Source organism: Odontesthes bonariensis, chromosome 16 (assembly GCF_027942865.1).
Source record: "Odontesthes bonariensis isolate fOdoBon6 chromosome 16, fOdoBon6.hap1, whole genome shotgun sequence".
Taxonomy (NCBI): Eukaryota; Metazoa; Chordata; class Actinopteri; order Atheriniformes; family Atherinopsidae; genus Odontesthes; species Odontesthes bonariensis.
The window spans coordinates 17,347,933-17,368,027 of NC_134521.1; the positions used below are offsets into that span (position 1 = coordinate 17,347,933).

A 20,095-nucleotide genomic window follows, 5' to 3' on the forward strand; every position below is an offset into this window, starting at 1 on the left:
TGAGTTAGCATCATCTCAAAGTGAAACATGCATTTACAATGTGGCGGTTAAATGAACAGTTGAGATTCTGATCCGTGAAAAATGAGTTGGATGTTCTCCATCTGGGTGGCCGAGGCCCTGCTGGTTCTCTGTGGGGGACAAAATACTGTGGTTGAAGGTAGGCCCCCACGCTGATGACAGCTTCACATTAGAACATGACATGGCATTTATTTGGTTTTCTTATGTCTTGCTTTTCTATCTGTAGTCTGTTTGTAATGCTTTATAAGTCAAAATCAAGGAGTATTGTTCGTGACAAATAAATGTTATTCACAAAATGTATTTTACTCCAGGAAATAGCCTGTCTTTGTCCGGCTACCATCTATGCACTCGTAATGAAACAAGGACTGTGAGTTCCCTGGTTGTGCACACAGTCGCCTATACTGTGAAAAAGCCTTGTGGCGGCTGGCTCCTCTGGACGACATGCACAGTCACCCTTTACAAGATGGTGCATCAGGTTGAGTACAAGACAGTGAAGGAGCAGGTGACTCGGTGTTGCGATGGCTACGTCCAAGTTGGTCGTTACTGTGCCCTGCGTGAGTATACTCTGCATCACTCATCCATCTCTTGGTTTGATGACTGTAGAACAGCACAGATTTCTTTGCTCTTAGACAGCCGAAGTGTATTTGTAAATTCTGATGATAAAGCATCACATGCTGTAGACATCCCAGCAGTCAGAGTGACCTTTCATTGTGTGGTACTGTGTGCAAGACACCAGCTGGAGGAGCAGAATCTGCAGTGCCACAAATATCTCTCTGCTAATATATGGCCTGTAACATGTTATTTCCTTTGAATGAAGCTGTAAACAGGAGTGGCGAGTTTTCTGCCAAGCCAGGATCCTGTCCAATTTCAGATGGATTGTGTCCCAGATCTGTGGACTGTGAGTTCGATATAGACTGCCCAGGCTGGCAGAAATGCTGCCAGAGATCTGGCTGCACTCTCTGCTGCGATCCCACAAGTTAGTATACATCCTGATTGTACTATTATTAGACTATAAAAACCCGCTACTGGTTGAAGCAACAAGTGCTCATTGAAGGATTGTCTTATGTATAAAGTAAAAAAAAAAATGTCTTTAAGGTTCATGTAACACTTTGCAGCAATTTATTCAGTTTTTATTATCTACATTTCTTTCCAAAAAGAAAGAAAAATAGGCAATAAAATAGAATTTTCCATTTTTTCAAACCATTGTTAATTGCCTGTTTGATTTTTAATTGGTCACATTTGGGTTGTTGCTTCGGAGATTCGCAAAAAAAAAAATATTGCTGATTATTTTAAGTACCATGTTTGCATGTAGTGTTGGACTGTAACATTATTGCCAAACCACAGGAGACTACAGTTATCCGCAGAACCAGCTGTGCTAATATTATGGCACAATATAATCATTTATCAAGTTTAGTATGTTACTCATTACTAGGTTATTCAAAACAATATTAATGATGTTCTTTTTATTTATCGGCTTATGTGTTAAAGTAACTACACCTACCAGCCATAAATGGAGTAAAAAAATAAATAAAAATGTTGTGCTTCCCTCCCAAAATTGAAAAGAAAGAAAGAAGCATGGCAGTGAAACAGTTAAGAACAGGGAGACTTAACTTATTTTGACCATATTTAAGGAAATCCTTTTAGTTACTTTAGGCCAGTGTATCATTTATTAACTACTCTAGTCTGCAGACCTGCTTATGACAAATATTCATACATTTATCAATAAAATAGCTCATAAATAAGAGAAGACACTATTGACATCGTCTACAATAACCTATTAATGACTTTAAACATGCCGTACAAATGAATGCCTGGTATTACGTTATGTGTAACATAGGTGCGCTTGGTTCTGGGAGTGGTTGTGGTCCAATCTGGCTGAGTAATAGTAGTGCAGTCGAACTGTGATTAAATAAAAATGAAAACAATGAGCAATAATTTCATTTTTTGAAAAGTTTATTCCATTTGGACAGTAAAAACTGAACAAATCAGTTTGGAAAGCATTACTGTTCAAACTTTGTGCTTTTTCAGCCTGATCTTATAACAGAGTGTATCATTTGGTCCACAGAGCAAAATGTTGCTCTTTCACAAAAATAGGCTTGAAAATTGACCACATTTTCCAAGCTAACTTCATTTTGTTTTTACAGAGAAGCAGCCTACGACCCGACGTATACACTCCAACGTCCATCCATGTTCTTACTACTATGATTACATGATGTTATGAAAAATGCATTAGGTTGATGGCGTTCAACTGCATGATGACGTGGTTCACCTGTGCCCTGTTTCTTCATGAGAACATACACACACTGTTAATTTAGCCACTTATAAGGAGGAGGACAGGTAGGGGATGGCGTTAGTCTGTTGAGTCTCATCCTGGGATTGAGACCCGTCACTAATCCCTTCATCAATACACTCATGAGTCTTCACTTTATTTCTTTGCTGTCACTCATGAATGGTTTGAGTTGGGAGTAAAAAATAAAAAGCTGATGGGTAGAGGTAGAAAAATATATTCTTTAGTGTTTATGCAATTTTAGAACTCATAGAATGTCGTTACAATCATGTCAGTGGAAGTTCCCCATCACAAAACAGGCTGCACTTAGCCATTTCTCACTTTTCAACCAATTACCACATTTTGTCTGTTGACAAACAGACCTATTATGTTTTCCTGTGATACTGAGCTGTCTATTTTCAATTGAACAATTTTCTACATCTGACTGATTTCGGAAAATATGACTTTTAAAACTGCAGTTTGATCAAAGCGGTGCTTAATTTTCAGGCTCAGGAAGTTATTTTGAGAATGGAGAAAGCCTTTGGAATGCAACACTGACAGTGAAGACAGATTACCAGCAACTGATGTCAAAGGAAAATGGGCTTCTAAATCTCACAAGAATGCTGCATGCAATGGTAACGCTACTGCCAATGCTGATAAACTGGTTCCACCATATTGATTAAGATCTCTGGTAATTGTGTGATAAGACACAGATCCTAAGATCAAATGGCTAACCAACCCCACAATTTAAATGCTTTGGAAATAATGTTTATTAGACATTTGAATAGCTTATCGCCTATTTTTCTTACAGGTAACTGGAGCTCTGCAGTCTGAGGTTTCAATCTATTACCTCAACTCATGGCCCCTGTATCCCTTCAGAACTACCACCTCTCTGCTGATTGAGAGCAATCTCACTCTTTCAATGTCCAATATTACATCAAAGCTGCATTTTCTTCTCAAACACATACAGGAGGTGTCATCTGTAACGGTGCAAGGTGAGGAGACAACAATGTTCTTTAGAGCAGCACTGATCTCTCCGTGAAGCTACTTGAGGCTTTTTTGTTTCCTGCAGAGAAATGACATTCTTTTAGAGTTTTGCGAATGATTCATGAGCCAGAGAACACGGTGTTCAGGAAAAAATGACTCAGTCGCACCACCGTTTCCGTCTCCCACCACTTCTGTGTGAGTGACAGTCATCTGTGGGATGTTTCCTGCAAAAGCGGAAAATAACACAAGAGCTGTTGCACACACACACATGCACACATGCACACATGCACAAACACAGAGGTATGAATCATAAATCATACTTGTTACGTTTGCACAAAAGACAGTAACAAGCTTGCCATCATGTGCACACATTAGGCTGACTTCAAATAGGTTTTCTTGCAGACTGTTAATTTTCTTCTCTACACCGAAGGCTTTAAATCAGCGCTTGAGCTGAGTGTAATAATGTACCTATTTTTAGACACGTCTGAATGGTTTAGCCTTTGAATTAAAGATACATTGAAGACAAGTGGATCAAATTTGACTTGCACATTGTAAATGAACTAGCAGCCTTCTTACCCTAAACCTTTATCAGTTTTTTGTGCAAAATAATGCAATTTAAGAGTATCAGTTGTGATCTTTGTGATAACGTCACATGACATTTTGCAATTATTAAACCTTGCTGAATAAATTAAACAGCTACCATATGTCCTTGTGACTAGATGTCTGCATTTTTAACTGCAGATGTGGATGAGTGTGCACATCCTGCTCTTCATCAGTGCTCTCTTCAGGCCGACTGTAACAACACAATGGGTTCCTATCAGTGTTTCTGCCATCAAGGATATTTTGATGTTGACCCCAACGAGCCGAGAGTTAATTGTACAGGTGAGACCGTGTTTCTGCATTAGGTGCAAATATGATTGAAACTGTACAAAGTTAAACTGCAATACATCTTACGCAGGGTGTGTGCAGCCAGTGAATTATGTTTGCAATTTAAAATACAAGATTATTCGAAAAATGATGTAATTAATAACACAATTAACTTATAGAATTTGTCCAGAACAAGATGTTTATTGTTTGAAAGTAATATGAGACTGACTCTAGAAAACCAGCTGCCACTATATCCAATCCAAATATAATTAGAAGCCTGTTACATGACCAAAATCTTTTGTCACGTCTCTGTTGAAGTCATGCTACAGTGTGTACTTTTCACACATAAAGAAGGTAAAACGTGACAATGACACAATTTCTTATATTAGTCCACTGTGCACATTACAGTCATGTGGAAAAGAAAGTACACCCTCTTTCTTCCTCCATCATAACAATATGAAAAAAGGGATTAGATACATATCAGCTATAACCTACGATTAAGAGCAAAGCATGACACATTTCCCAATCATGATTAATTCAATAAAACATCTTAAACAGTGTGTGAAAATGTACCAACATCCATGGATTTGACAGCTTGCAGAACACACAATACAACACACTCAAGTTTAGCCTTGTGAGAAATGTAGCTGATTACGTCATTGGTTTCTCATTGTTTGAGCCCACTCTTCTTCAGTTTGCTTTATGTCATTCAGGTTTTCTGCAGTTGTTTCTGCACGGCTCTGTTAAGGTCTCAGTCCAGGTCCTGTGGCTGAAAAACAAGTTTAAAATCATCAGCCCTCCACCACTGCACAGGACAGTTGTGTGCTCACACCTGCTGACAATCAGTTAATCAAGTTCAAATGAATTAGCAGCACCTGGCTGATATTTACCCTCTTTATTAATGGAAACAGTAAGGGTGGAATGCCTCAACGTTTTGGCAGAGATTATCTGATACAAATGACTCTCAGTGTAATATTAAGATCCCTTTCCATTATGATCCGATACTGAAAACACTAGAAATGAAAGAGGGTGTGCTTCCTTTCTGACATGACTACAGATGCTTTGTTGTGTACATTGGCACCTCTGCCATCCCTCGTTCACTGGGTTAAGATTCATCCACCTTTGGGGGTTTGTTTGGGGCTTTCCAAAAAGACAGGAAAGTCCCACACAGTTCTAACTGACAAATGTTACAGTTAGTGACAACGCAAGCTTCATCATCAAGCTTTTCTTTGAGGTTAATAGTTGATTCACAAACATTTGAATGCAAACAGTTTCAGTTTCCGTATTCTTTGTCATATATTGATGGCGATGTGTGTGTGCAAGGCCTTATGTCTATTCTAATTTGGTATACAAATATCTTCTATGGTGTGATCCAGAGACAGGGAATGCAGCATCTGGCATAAAACCAGAGCAGAAGAAATTAGAGCAAGAACGATAAGTGCTCTTTGACACCTCTTTGAAATGCAACCTCGATTTCTAATGAATTTGGGACGCTGTATGAAATGTAAAATAAATGGAATGCAGTGACTTCCAAATCTAATAAACAGATATTTTATTTAAAAAAAGAACACAGAAAACAATTGTTGAAAGTGAGACAGTTTACTATTTCGTGAAAAAGAATTCTAGCTAATCTTGAGTTTGATGACAGCAACATGGCTCAAAGAAGTTGTGACAGGGACATTTTTGCCACTGTGTAGCATCCCCCTCTTCTTTTAACATCAGTCTGTAAACATCTGCAAACTGAGGAGACCATTTGCTGGACCTTTGGGAGAAGAATGTTGTCCCATTCTTGTCTGATACAGGATTCTTGCTGCTAAACAGTTCTGGTTTAGCAGTTTTATGATGAAAATGGATGGATTCATATATTATGCTTTTCATGTTCTGAAATCCAGATTTCTCAGATGTTATTGCTGTGATGGCAACTTGTGCACAAGTCAAGCTGTAAACCTGTGTTGAGACATCTGATAAACAAAAGAGTGCAACCGACTTCACCCAAGCAACTCTTATAAAACATTTGTAATCTTTGCTCCCAGCTGACATCAGGGTGCCGACCACCACAGAGCTCCCGCTGACCCACCTTCCACCGACGAACACAACCTTTACACCAACTTTCAACAGCACACAGGACCCTCCAGAAAATGGCACCATGGGTATCTTCATATCCTCTGAGACCAACATGATGACAGCTCTGAGGAACACCAGTTCTGTCACTAGTAATTTATCACATGCTCCACTGGGGACAACTTCTGCACCTTACACCAGCATGAGGTCAGCTGCAGAGTCGCCTTTGCCATCAGCAACATGTCGTAAGAAATACTTTATTTTCATCTTAAGCATGAAGAATCAACTAATGACTCTTTTTTTTGTAAAGCTATAAAATAGTTTAAAAAAAAAGCATAAAGTTACCTGTTTATGGGGCTGTTTCTGGATGCCACTTTAAGGATCTGGACACTTGGACGAATGAAGATGAATGAATGCGCTTGTGCTCTAACATGGAATCTATCTTAGATCAATAATGGTTCATTTAACAGATTTGTCAGGAGTTTCAAAGGTGTGGGGAGCGTGCAGTGAATTCCCCAAAACCATGGAGCAGATGCATAAAACTATGTGTAAAATCATGACTAAAACTGTGAAATGTACAAAAGCATTCCGCTCTCCAGATTTATAAATCTGTGTGTGCCGCATGGTACTCTTTTACAAATCTCAATAATCTAGAAACTATACGCACAAACCTGATTTCCACTTTTAATTTTTAGTTGTAAATGGATGTGGACACTCCTCTAATTTGTCATTTGTAGATCAAGACATAGTTTGCACTGGAACCAACAGGCATGATCATGAAAGCAACGGTAAAGAAGCTCCGTTTCGTCAAACGTAAAGCTGAGACAATCTTCAGGGAGGCAGTGAAAAAATGCACGTTTATTTGATGATCTGAAAGAACAAATGGAACAAAAACTTTTGGATTATAAACCAGCAGCTAAAATGTGCACGTGCTCACACAATACACCAGGTTTATGATGGAGGCGGACAACTTCTGTCTCATCTGCAATGGATGGACACACCGCCTGACAGCCCTACAGAAACATATGAATAAATCAGACCAATCTATAAATATCTATTTTCTTGTTAAAGTCTCACTAGAGAGGACTTCTATGGTCATTACGCACAATGCACGGCTGCAGTTATTTACGATAGCAGCCACAATCCCTGTAAATAAGAGTGTACTGTTAAAATTGTCCCTGGGAAACAGAATCAGAAATATTAATCACGATCACACTGAAAAATGTCTTTTTTGTTTTACTGTAAATCATGTGGCTCTTTTTTCCATTTCCGCCTCATATCAGGGTTAGATAATGATAAAAACGTTTGTAAGCATGGTCTGAAAGATGTGTGATTTGAGGACACACATGCCTGATATGTGGAATGTAGTGGCAATTACTCAAAATATTTGATATTAAAAAAAGTTAACTTGTGGCTTTTCCACAACAAACAAGAAGCAACGAATCAAATCAACTAATCCACAATTAAATTAGACAACAAATAACATAATCTTATTCCCTTATTTCCCCCATCTCATCACATATAAGCACATCCTTAGGACCTGAACATAGGATAGTCCGATAGACTTTAATAGAAGTTCCTCAGAATCTGGAATAGACACCATGAGACAGAAGCCAAAGTTTCCATAATTGCATAGCGACTGTTGTGGATCTTGTTTAATCTGTAACTAAGATGAAGAAGCTTGCCATGGAGGAGAAAGGTTTCCCCTCAAACATGTGGTTAATGTTGTCGAAGAGTGTATGTAACCTAAAGCAGGATATATTTCTTAACCTAACCAAAAATCTAAAAAAATCTAAAATAACAAGCAAAAGTAGAGCAAAGTGCATTTGTAATGGTCCCACACAACACAAAGTCTGGTCCCTGAGGTAAATAACTTTTAACATCCTCACACTAAGCTGCACGTTAAAAGACTTTGCAGTGCTCAGGATAAGTGCCGGTTTGTCACAACAGTGTAAATGTCATAATGTGTTGTAATGATGACGAAACAATCACAAGTGTTGGAGCAGGCAGAAGGTAATAACATCCCTAGTTATAGTCATTACAGGCCCCTGAGACTGAAGGAAGGTGATGTCTCTGTGGTAAAATCTGCAGATACTTCATTACATAAACTTCACCAAGCATCACAAAGGTGAGCTTCATCTGAAATGAAGGGAAGAGGGAAGAGACCTCAAAGACAAAGACTGGTTCAGCCTGTGCAACTGGTTCTCAGCTGCAACAATGAGGCTATTGTTTTTGCATTGTGAGCCCGTTCATTTGTGTTTGCGTGTGGTCCTGGACTTACATATTGTATTGGGTGTAATGCTTACGTCTAGAATCCATGTGCCGAGTTAAACACGAGAAGCTGTGCTGGTAGAACTAGAATACGCTTAATAACTTAATCAAAGAACGAACAAAAGGCGCCGCAAAGCAGGAAGTCCAAAAATAAATAAAAAACATAAACGAATTAAAGGTTGCAAAGCTGCAGATAAAAGTTCCCTTTTTATTATTTACTGATAGTAAACAGTGAAATATAAGGGACATTCAGATAGGATCTAGCAGAGAACAAAAAAAACAATGAGTAAATATATTAGGAGGAACGACTAGGTGAGTAAATCAGGAACCGAGAACAGGTGCTAATGTGGCAATCTGCAGGGAAGGGAAGGGAAACTGAGGACATCTAGAGCAGATAACGGGAAATAACACTTCAGGATCCAAACACAAAACTCAAGTTCAAAAGAAAACTACTGACTAAACAGAATATACAAGGAACACAGACTAACAGCTCACAAAACCAACAATCATAAGTAAAACAAGACTAACCCGAAGATCTTCAGCAAACCTCGGAAACTGTGAACCATGACACTGAGAACTATCACAAAAATAGTTTGGCAGGTAAAATGATCATGAAAAAGAAAACACACCTTTCAGCTATCAGATGTAAAAAATCAGGACATGATAAAAAAAGTATTTGATCCTTACCAGGTCCTTAAAATGAGGTAAATGCAAACTTAAAATGAACAACAAAATGTGACAGATTACACTGTTATAGACAAAAACTGAGCCAGAATACAGAAGCTGCGAATTAAGTGGCTTTCAGAAGCACCTTAAACAGCAATAACATGACATGATTGTTTTCTGTATGACGTTATCAGTCTCGCATGCATCATGCTCTTCTTAACAACGTTGCATCAGTTCACTGAGGTTTGCAGCACTCATTTATGCCCAGCTCTTTAATGGCTCCACCACAGCATTTCAGTCAGGTTGAGGAAGGGACCATTTCAACAACTAAGGCTGTAACTGTGGCCTGTAGAGTCAGAGATGAAGCTCTTGGAGTTTTTACAGTTTCTGGGAGCATTGCACGGTCTGACCTTGGGGAGCTTGCAGGGACATCCACCCCTGGGAAGATCGACAACTGTATTGAATGCTTTCCACTTGAGAATAATCTTTTCTCTAGAGAATAATGGATTCCAAATAATTTCGAAATGACCTTATAATCTATTGTTATAATAGCACACTATTTTTGTATTTTGGCGTAGTTTTTGTCAGATGAATATCAACACAGTGTAACATGTCATGTGTTGTTAATCTGAGGATGAATGTAGCTCATCTCAAGACCAAGTATGGGGGATTCTTTATTTATGTCCAGATATGGAAAACCTTACAGCTGAGAGTGGGTATAATTGTTTTTCCACATGACTGATGTGACTGGGACTGCTGTTGGCTGGTTTAGTTTTTATCTGAGAGAAAGAACATTTTATATGTCCACTGGGAAAAGCTTTTTAAATCCTACAAATATCACCTCTGCCATTACCCAAAGAGCTGCTGTTCACTGTTTACTCTTTTCCAATTTCATGTTACCACTCAAGTGTACAGTGTACATTAAGTAGCAGTAAATATCAGCAACTGTGATATTTTTTCTCCAATTTTACAAAGAAATATATTTAACCTTAAATTCTCATCTTTGTTACCTCACTCACAGACTGTTTTGTTGTCAGTTGATCAGTGAAAATGACATTATCCGGATTATCTTATGCTAAATGGAAAGAAAAACTGCATGTACATCATATATGTTTACTAAAATACTTTTGCAACTTCCTGGTTAGGTTTAGGCAGCATTGATATTAGTTTGTTAAGGTTGGAAAAATATCATGGTTTAGGCAAGAATACATTCTTTTAATGATGCCACCACCAGCATCATTGGCATTGGATACCTGTAACCAAGTTGAAGCCATTTTACATATGACTTTCGAGCCAGTGCTTCTACGCTGCACATCAGTGTAATTTTTGAAAGTACATAGGCGGCATAGGAGGCCAAGGTTGATCTGCTGCTTATATGCCTCTGAGATGAAAAGGAGTTAGTAACAGAAGCTAAATGGACTTTGTGTGAAAGGGTAAGGCAGCATTTTGCGTCATCTAATGCATGTGGGCCCACGTTGATATGGAGCTGATCCCACTCAGTATTACCAAAGAGGAACAGTGAAGATTAAAGACATGTTTTTTGTACTGATAAGCTGCAACTGATGTGTGAAAAAGGGCTCTGGTCACTTCCTGGTTGGGTTTAGCGAAGAACTTAACTTGGTCATGGTTAAAAATCAAAACTTATTGCGTAGGACTAGAAAATGATCATGGACTGAAATACTTTATTTTTCCAACACAGTCGCGACCCTCATCTTCACAGATTGACATGTACACGTTTGGCTGCTGCACCTGCGTTGGTGCTTTTGGTATCATCTTGCCATTCTGTGTGTGAATGGATTTGAGTAAGTTCAATGATGACTTTGACAGGCAGCTTTTCAAGGTTTTTATATGTCAGTGAGGACAGGTTTGTCAGAGCAATACCATCAAAACTGAGTAAGACTCAGTCTAGAAACTTCATTAGAAAGTTGCTGACATGAAAAGAAATGACACATAAAGAATGTTTTTTGGTTATAGAGCTCAGTGGCATCTTAGCTGTTGTGAACCCATCACACTCTGAAATACAATTATTGTGTCTCGGCACATGGTACATGAGGCAAATGGTGATGCAGATTGGAAAACCTGTTGTGGGGGTTTCTAAAGCAGTTCTAAGACACATAGAATTTACCATAACATTATCATAGGGATGCGCAGTGGTTCAGCGGAGCTTTTCTGAGTAACTCTCTGAGGCTGATACCTATCTCATAAAGTAGAAAATGGAAAAAAAATGGACTCTGCTTGACTCTGCACTGCTGCCGACTCAGCTGTGAGCATTGCTGAGTAAACTCTACCTATCTCCCTACCTGAGAGATGTAGAGTTGTACAATGAACACCTAAACCCCTAGCCAAGGGTGTCAACAACTGTCAAAAGGGACTAAACAACAAATTGGTCAGGCTGTAGCTACAAGATAGATAGAGTTAGGTTAGCTGTTTCCCTCTTTTTCGTGTCCCTGAGCAATAATAAGGTGGGAACGGTACTGTATTATTAACTGCACTGATATGAAATGCTCTGTAATGGAACAAATAGCCATAGGCATTTCCTCATCCACATACAATGATGGATAACCCCTGTCTGCTCCATCCTTCTCACACCCTTCCAGCTCCTCCCAGCATCATCAGCTTATGGTCTGCCAACATCACTGGAACTTCCATCTGTGTCTTCTGGTCAAGCCAGTTTCACACAAACCAGACTTTCCGGGTAACTCTAAGTAGGGGGGCAGTATATATTAATTCCTCGGAGACAAGCCAGATGATGATAGAGATAATCGGACTGCAGTCTGGGGTGCTCTACAACGTCACTGTCACACCTTGTATCTGTGGAGGTGAAGGAGTCACTCATCATATGTTGGTCAGGACTGGTAAGAGCTGATTTTTACTTTGATAAGAAGATTTTTTTATCATGCTCAGTATTTTTTCTTAACGTTTATTCATCATAATCTAGATAATATCATATTGACTGTATGTAAATATTAGTGTGAGGATTTGAGATTGATTCAACCTGTCTGAGAGGCCAAATCTTTTGTCATCTGTGAGTGCAAGTATTTCTTCTGTCTTTTGTTTAGTAATAAGACAAAAAGATTGTAACGGTATTTTGCCTCCAACGAAGGATATGACTAACTCACAATTTTGAAAATACTGATTCCACCCTCATGGAGTAAAAGTAAAGTGATAAAATTGTCCTTTATGACTGAATGTATGACAAAGAAAAGACAGAGTGTTGACATTTCACTGTGGAAAATGTTGTTATTGTGCCAAACAAAGATTTTCTTTGTAGATGCTCAGACTCTTGACGCCACAACACGACTTACCAACATCCAGTTCACAGCCGAACTGAGTAACACCAGCAGCCCGGCCTATAGAAACCTAACAGAGAGTTTTATTGAGGAGGTAGGTTTGATATAAGCATTATTCAGTGGCTAAATGTAATCTTTTATAATGCCTCTAAAAGTTCTGATTACTCCCGACACTTGTCATGATTCCTTGATCACCAACAGATCTACCAGACTCTGTCTCCTGATGTGAAGGAGATGTTGGACTCAGGCGGGATGAGGATTGAAATCAGAGGCTTTTCCCTGGGTAGCGTGGTGGTAGACTTCACCATAATATTCAGCCCAAGTCAAAGCCAAGGCATAAGTGATGTGTCGACAGCCCTGGTGCATTCCTTGCTGAACAGCTCCAAATACACTGTGGATATAAACAACACAAGAATCAGTGGTATGTCTCTTTTTAATATTTATTTTGATTATGATTTGAAGAACTAGATTAGAACTAAACTATGTGTCTAAAAGAAAATCAACTCAAAGTTGACTTGGTGCAGTTTAGCTTGTGAAAACAGTTGGACAACATATTTTGAGGAACTAAGAGAAAATTGAGGTTGTAGACTTCAAACCCTGGGCAAAAGGTCAAATAGTGGTTTTCATAATTGTCAGCTTCCCCACGAAGATCAATGTCAACATCCAAATCAAAATAATAACTTGGAACGTACTGATGTATTCAACGTACAAAGTAAAAAGGTGCTGATATAGTCAAGTAGACATAGATGTCTTGTGGCAGCTAAACACCTTTGTAAAAGGTAATTAAACACTGAATCCTAACTGATGATGTAGTATACTAAGGAATATTATTTTTAACACTCTCTCGTCCAACTCAGAAACAGCTTTTACTCAACACTGCTCCACATTTCACTTCTAACAAGTAGCCTTTAATAGTGCTTGTAGAAATCACGCGCTTTCAAAGCACGTCAACATTCTTTGAAGAAACTTAAGGCAGCTCCAACCTTAGTTATGAAACAGAAGGCTGCTGAATTAGCTGAAGTCAGCTCAAGAGCATGTTCAATCTTGCAAGCAGGCAAGTTTCCTGGTAAGCCTGGACATCAGCCAAAAAATGAGACATTACAACACAAGACTGGACATGATTGACTGCGATTTATAGGCATCACACTGATACATGAGGTGCAGGTGTCATAATTTGACTGTAAACTAAATCTGAGACTACAGATTATATTTGATTCTCCAGCGTAGGCACACCACTAATGAAGAGCAGAGACAGGTCAGGGCATACAAGGATATATTTTGTGCAATAAACTAAAATGAGTGGCAAAAGGGTGTGTGCTTCCTCTTATGTGCCTGAACAATGACAGTGAATCGAAAAACATTTTGCTTTGTTTTTTTCAAATAGATTTTAATGAGTGCGATTCAGGGGAGAATGACTGTTCTCAGTGGGCAACATGCACAAACACCTGGGCCTCCTACACTTGTGTTTGCCATGATGGATTTATAGACAACAACCCAGAAAGGCCTGGACACAACTGTCAAGGTAGAGTCTCAAAGTACAGTAGTGAAAAAGATAAATTTTTTACAAATCATATTTGCCGATAATATCAGAATATCTTTACATATGTTAATAACTGTTATGCCTTATTCAGCAAATGCTACATTGGACATACCGGCACCACCAATGGCAATGTTTCCCACATTTAGCACGACTCCTATCTCTCAGATGATACCCTCAGCCTCTGATCCAGCTATAACCCCTGTTTCTGTGACACATGAAGTGGTTTCCACAAGAGCCTCAACTTTTGCTGAAGCTTCCGCCACCTCAACCATTACAACCACCACTCCTACATCAATAACGACAACTACAGTCTCATCCATAAACGTTAATACTCCAATAACCACTACAGCTCCAACAACAGTCTTTACGGCCCCTGCAGTTACCACAACGACCCCAACAACCACCATTGCCAGTACAGTCACCACAGCAACCCCAACAACAACAATGGCCAGTACAGTCACCACAGCTACCCCAACGGCCACCTCCTTGGCCCTTAGATCAGCCGCTAATGTCTCCATGATAGGAGTCCTCTCAATCCAGTGCAGAATTGCTGCCATCACTGTGACTGTTGCCAGAGATTTTCTTGGGAACGCCAACATCCAGGAAAGTGCTCTGTACTTGGGCATGTGGGGATGTGGGATCAATGGAGGCAATGCTACCCATGTTCAGCTGACAGTGGCTTGGGATGAGTGTGCCACTCAGCTTGTGCATGTAAGTTTTTTTCTTCTTCTGAATACTTGCATTTTTAGCAGATAACATGTATTTGGTCTCCAAAAATGACTTAAATGAACTCTAAGAATGACTTTCAATGCTTCATTCATCTGCTTTTTCAGAATGAAACCTCTTACACAGCATATGTAACATTGTTCAACAAAATGGATTCTTACACATCACCTAGTGGAATAGTAGAGGTTCCCAGGATACAGCTCCAAGTCCCCATCATGTGCACCTACACAAAGAGCATGTTAATCTCTACAGACTTCGGCTCCATGGGGTATGGTTCTCCTACTGTTAGTATTACTCTATATGTTTTTACATCTTTTCAAAAATAGTTCAAAGAAGTACAAATGGTACAAATTAAGTCGTAGCACACATTCTTTCAAAAACTGTGTGCACAGAGTGCACTTCTTACAGTTTGTCTCAGAACGGAACACTGTTTGATTAAAACAACACAAAAGATTCAGTTATGTCACTGAAAAGATCTACAAAGATCTGTTTAAAGATTTTAAACCCAGTCTTTACTCTATTTCCTCTATTTCTGATTTTACACAACTGAAACACAGGTGTCCGGAGATACTGTTGCACCTGCACAGGGATTCATATCTGAGCGTTTCAGCAATTGTATAAATAATGGAGATACCAAGATAAATGTTAATTATCCTCTCATCTTTTAAACAGGCTCCTGTGTGTATACTACTAAATGTTGCTAAAGAACTACATACTTCTATATTACTGAAGCAAAAATATTTATCCACTGTTATCATTAAACTGTTTCTCTGTTGTTGTTTTATATTTATTTTAGGAGCCCTTGCAGCTACTATGAGCTAAGCAAGGCCATGTTTTACCATGAATTCATAAAAGTTAAGGATATTTTGGTACTTTGTTACATGCTAGACCCTTCTGGAAACTATGATCACTAATCAGTAAAATCTTTAAGTTCATATACGAAATAATTACTTACACTTAAATGTTTGAATGGATAATTCAAGTGGGATATAGAGTGTTAATTGATCAGTTTATAGCTGCTGGTGACAAAGCATGGCTTGACCGCTGGCTCAAGTTCCCTAAATGTCAAACTCCTTGAAAAGTATTTATTTACTTGCAATAAAAAGGTTCTGGGTGTTTCATTTGGTTAGTTACCCAAAGTTATGAAAACAGCCATCACCACAGCCATTTGGATAATAGCAAGAAGTCTCTTGAATTTTGTTTAATTCAACTCCATCTTTTTCCATTTGTAATATGTATATGCATTACAATCTCACCCATCTGTAGGTTTGAAATGATCAAAGATGTCATCACAGGCTTGGGATCATTCCAGGTGATGGTGCAGCTGATGAATGGTACAGCACCTTTGCCCCAAAACTACAGCTTGTCCCCAGAGCAAGCTTTGGTGGTGGAGGTCAGCCTGAACAGCACCTCAGAGAAGATTAAAGTTGTCATCAACAAATGTTGGACAACTCCCACCCCAAATCCTGCAGACTCCTACATCTACACCTTCATTGAGAACAGGTCTGCTCCTGCTACATTATGACCACTAATTCTAGGAATAATCACAATATATGTACTCTTTCTTTCACTCAATTATAGAGTGTCTAAATGGGTTGAGATCCATAATAAAGCCTCTTAATTTGATCTTTTATCTCAAAATCAAGTTATTTATCATTATTTTTCGTCGCAAGAAGATAATTTCATTTTACACTTACAAATTTACACGAATAATTTGAATAAATTATATTTACCAACAAGTTTAGAAGTGCTGGCAGGTAGACATTGTTGGAGGGATTAGTTCCCTTACTGCAAGAATGTAAAGTCCATTTCCCAAAATGTTTTAATTTTCATTGAACTGTAACACAGTTACGCTTCATCCATTTGTGCAACTTCGGTCTTGAGATAAATTGCACCAATATATAAAATGTGATGAAATTACCTTCTCCACAGTCACTGAGAAGGAGCAACTCTGCAGCCATTTTGAGAGGATGCCATTTTCTGATGCTTGACCTGAAGCCCCAAATTTCAAATTAAACTATTTAGTGCAATGTTAAAAAAACAAATAGTGACAAACAGTTACAAAGGGGTATTACTTTGCATTCAGTAGTCAACATTTCTTCACTGTTTCATACTTTAGTCGATGTTATGGTGTCAGTTTCTTATCTGTTTCTCTATAGCTGCTCCCGGAACATTTACACGCAAGTGCTGATGAATGGAAACTCGACCACTTCCCGTGTGTCCGTACAAATATTCTCCTTCGTCAACCTGAATGTAGTCTACGTGCACTGCCAGGTCCAGATCTGTGTGCAGATTGGATCTGATGACTGTGTTCCTGTGAGTACTTTCTATTCCATACACATTAGATACAGCGTTACAGCCTGAAATAACTGACACTCCAGGCTCAGACTGAAGGATGTAGCATCTATTCTGCTGGAATATTCATGTTATACAATATTCTCATGTTTTCTTGCAGGACTGTAAACAAAGAACAGCTCGGGCTGCAAACACCATTGGAATGTATTCTGGCTCTTCTGGCCCTATACTGAGGCGAGATGAAGGTGAGTACTTTTACAGTATCTGCTAGGAAAACATTTGTGAGTAAATGAACAGTGTGGCCTCTTATAGCATATTTATTTTTCCTCTTTACCTTATACTTACAAATTTTCATTGGTTTAATCTGACTCGTATATTCTTGCAGAGGACCTGGAGGAGACGATTGGTATTCTTCATATAGTCGGCTTTTCCTGTCTTGGAATTGGCCTGTCGCTCTTCTTCATCTTTGGATTTGCCTGCCTTTTCTTCTACCAGAGGAACCGCATCGGACACTACAATTTCAATACCAAACCCAAGCAGGAGAACTTCACCTACCTTGTCTTTAACACTTAGCAGTTCAGGAAAAAGTATGCTTGGCTATTACAGTACAGCTACCACTAGGTGTCATTGTTGCATTAAATGTGAATTATTTAAGTTCCTAAACACTGCGAATATTTGTACATTAAACAATTTATGATATATAGAGTATATTCAGATTTCAATAAACCCTTCTGCACATATTCAGTATATTAGAATTATACTATGATTGAATTAATTTAAAGTAAAAATAACAAACAAAGATAATGAATTAAAGAACTTGTATGGAAGACATTGTCAGAGTTTATGTATTGAAAGTTCAGAGAAACATTTTGACTGAAGCTAAGATGAAATATATTATGAATTCATAATACAGATGATGATAAATATGAAGAATATGTCACTACATATGGCTCTTACGTTATAAATTTGCTCTTAAATAGCTTGTATTTCATATCTACATGAAAATGATCACCCTCAGATACTCAAATATACTGAACCTATAGTACCTGCAATACAGTACAGTTATAGTTTATACAACACCGTTTAACAAAATGTATGAGGACACATACGAAAATTAAAATGTTATATGCAACATCTCTCTTTTTCTGTGATTTGGGTGGAGGTTGTGGGGTGGCGGGTGGGAGTTAGGGGGGTAGGAGTATCACATCTCTCTACAGATCAGTGGTTGAGAAAATGATCCTTTCCTTTTTCAGTCGAGCAGGGTTGACGGGAAGAATCCAGCTTTTTCCCATGCACACTTCCCAGAATCCCACACTGCTGACTACGATCAGGGGTTGAATACTAAACAAGACAAGCTTTCTCTTTGAGCGGAGGTCCCTGGAGACCTGTGGTGGAGGAGGGCTTACCACCATCTGGAGGGCTGTAAATGCTCCTCCTCTTGGTTAACCCATTCAGCCTCACTGTCTGAAACCTGGCAACCCATCTCCATGGCAACAACTCAGCACACAAAAAGAGGGAGACGGAGCAACAGAAATCAAAGGGAAGATGAAAAACAGGGGACTTCTGCTGTTAAAAAGCATGAAATTGGCTGAAATGTGTTTCTTTATAATTGATGTGAAACTACTTATTGATGTCCCCACATTGCCTCTGCCTCGCAGTTCAGCATTAATCTGCTCTGGATGACAATGATTTTAAAAAGAGCAACTGTTTGATTATTCATAACCCTCGCATGCACATAGATTGGCCACAGCTAGCATCAGTCCCCATTGGTAAATATAGTCTAGGGAGTTATTGCCGCTTTAATGAATCAGGCCCTTGAGATTAAGAGGAGGACATTGGAGATGTTTGCTCATGTACGTTTATATTCTGGAAGACTGCAGAGCTGTAACATGAGCCATGTCTCCTGAGTCCTTCCTGTTTTTTCACCTGTCTTCCTTGTTCTCTCCGCACAGCCAGGTCAGGACATCTTTAAGACACAATCCATCATCAGGCTTTATGGTGCATGGGTGTATATTTGCCTGTGCAGGGATCTCCAAAGGCTTTCTCTCACACAGGTCATTACTAATTAACTGTCCTGATTGTGTTTTTATGGAGCAGCTCAGGACCTCCTCCAAGCACCTGGGACAGAGCAATGGATGTGTAAACTTTAAACACCAGAGGTGTGATTGTGTTATCTGGTGAATATTATAAGCAATGTGACTCTCAGTAGTCACATTAACTGCATATATGTATTTAAGTGGAGGAATATAACTTAGTATGTTATGTGATAGTGATGGCTGGAAACAGACAGAAAAGTGGGAGACAGATGGAGTGACATTTAACTGAAATGAAAGAATTTAACAACATTTTATTAATCCCTAAATAGAAAAATGGGAGCCAAGAATTTGAGGAAGGTCATTTTGTTATGAATTTTATGAAGGTTTATAGAGGTTAGTTATTTCTTTGGATGGGGTGGTCACATAGACATTGATATGCATGGCTCATTTGTTGCCATATTTTTTTGTTGACCACCACCTTCGTTCTTTTTAAGATTGCTATAACTGGCCTCTTTGTTAATTCATTGGGGCACATTGTATTAAGATGATTTTCTTTATCAAACATATCTTTCTGGATCTCAGTGAATGTTTTGATCAGCGTGCCAGACAAATCAAACTCCCAACTCCAGACTCATTGCGACCTTTAGTTTGTTTTCTGAAGTCGCAACATGTAATTATATTATTGTAGTATGAAAAGAAAAGTAACTGTCATTATGAGCAGTCACTGTGCAGGGCTATTACTAAATGGACTGTATTTACATGTATGTAACACTTAGTGTTGTTGATCAGTCAAAACGCTTTTACACTACAAGCCACATTCACCCACTCACACACACTCATACAGGATGTCTTATTCTATCTAATGTTAAAGGCTACACGGTGCTTTTCTCTCTTTCACACATTCACACACTAATGGATGCATTAGTGGGTTCAGCGTCTTTCCCAAAGATACTTCAACATGCATTTTTGGGAAGCCAAGAGTCGAACCATTGACCTTCTGTTTCGCAGATGCCTGCTTTCTCTGAAGTGCTGAAGAAGCCTCTGTTTGAACACACTCCCTCATTTAATCACT

General features: G+C 38.8%; 1 protein-coding gene across 1 annotated transcript; it reads left to right on the forward strand.

The window, feature by feature from the left end:
* Window positions 1-81: 81 nt before the first annotated feature.
* Window positions 82-17,561, forward strand: umodl1 (uromodulin-like 1). Its single transcript, XM_075487204.1, has 17 exons — window positions 82-157; window positions 330-572; window positions 836-994; window positions 2,792-2,919; window positions 3,096-3,279; window positions 4,013-4,153; window positions 6,172-6,444; window positions 11,734-11,991; window positions 12,408-12,520; window positions 12,628-12,847; window positions 13,811-13,948; window positions 14,058-14,677; window positions 14,800-14,960; window positions 15,959-16,195; window positions 16,852-17,008; window positions 17,148-17,232; window positions 17,373-17,561. Exons 1-17 carry the CDS (start codon window positions 82-84, stop codon window positions 17,558-17,560), a joined length of 3,381 nt encoding a protein of 1,126 aa, XP_075343319.1. The 3' UTR covers window position 17,561.
* Window positions 17,562-20,095: the final 2,534 nt, after the last annotated feature.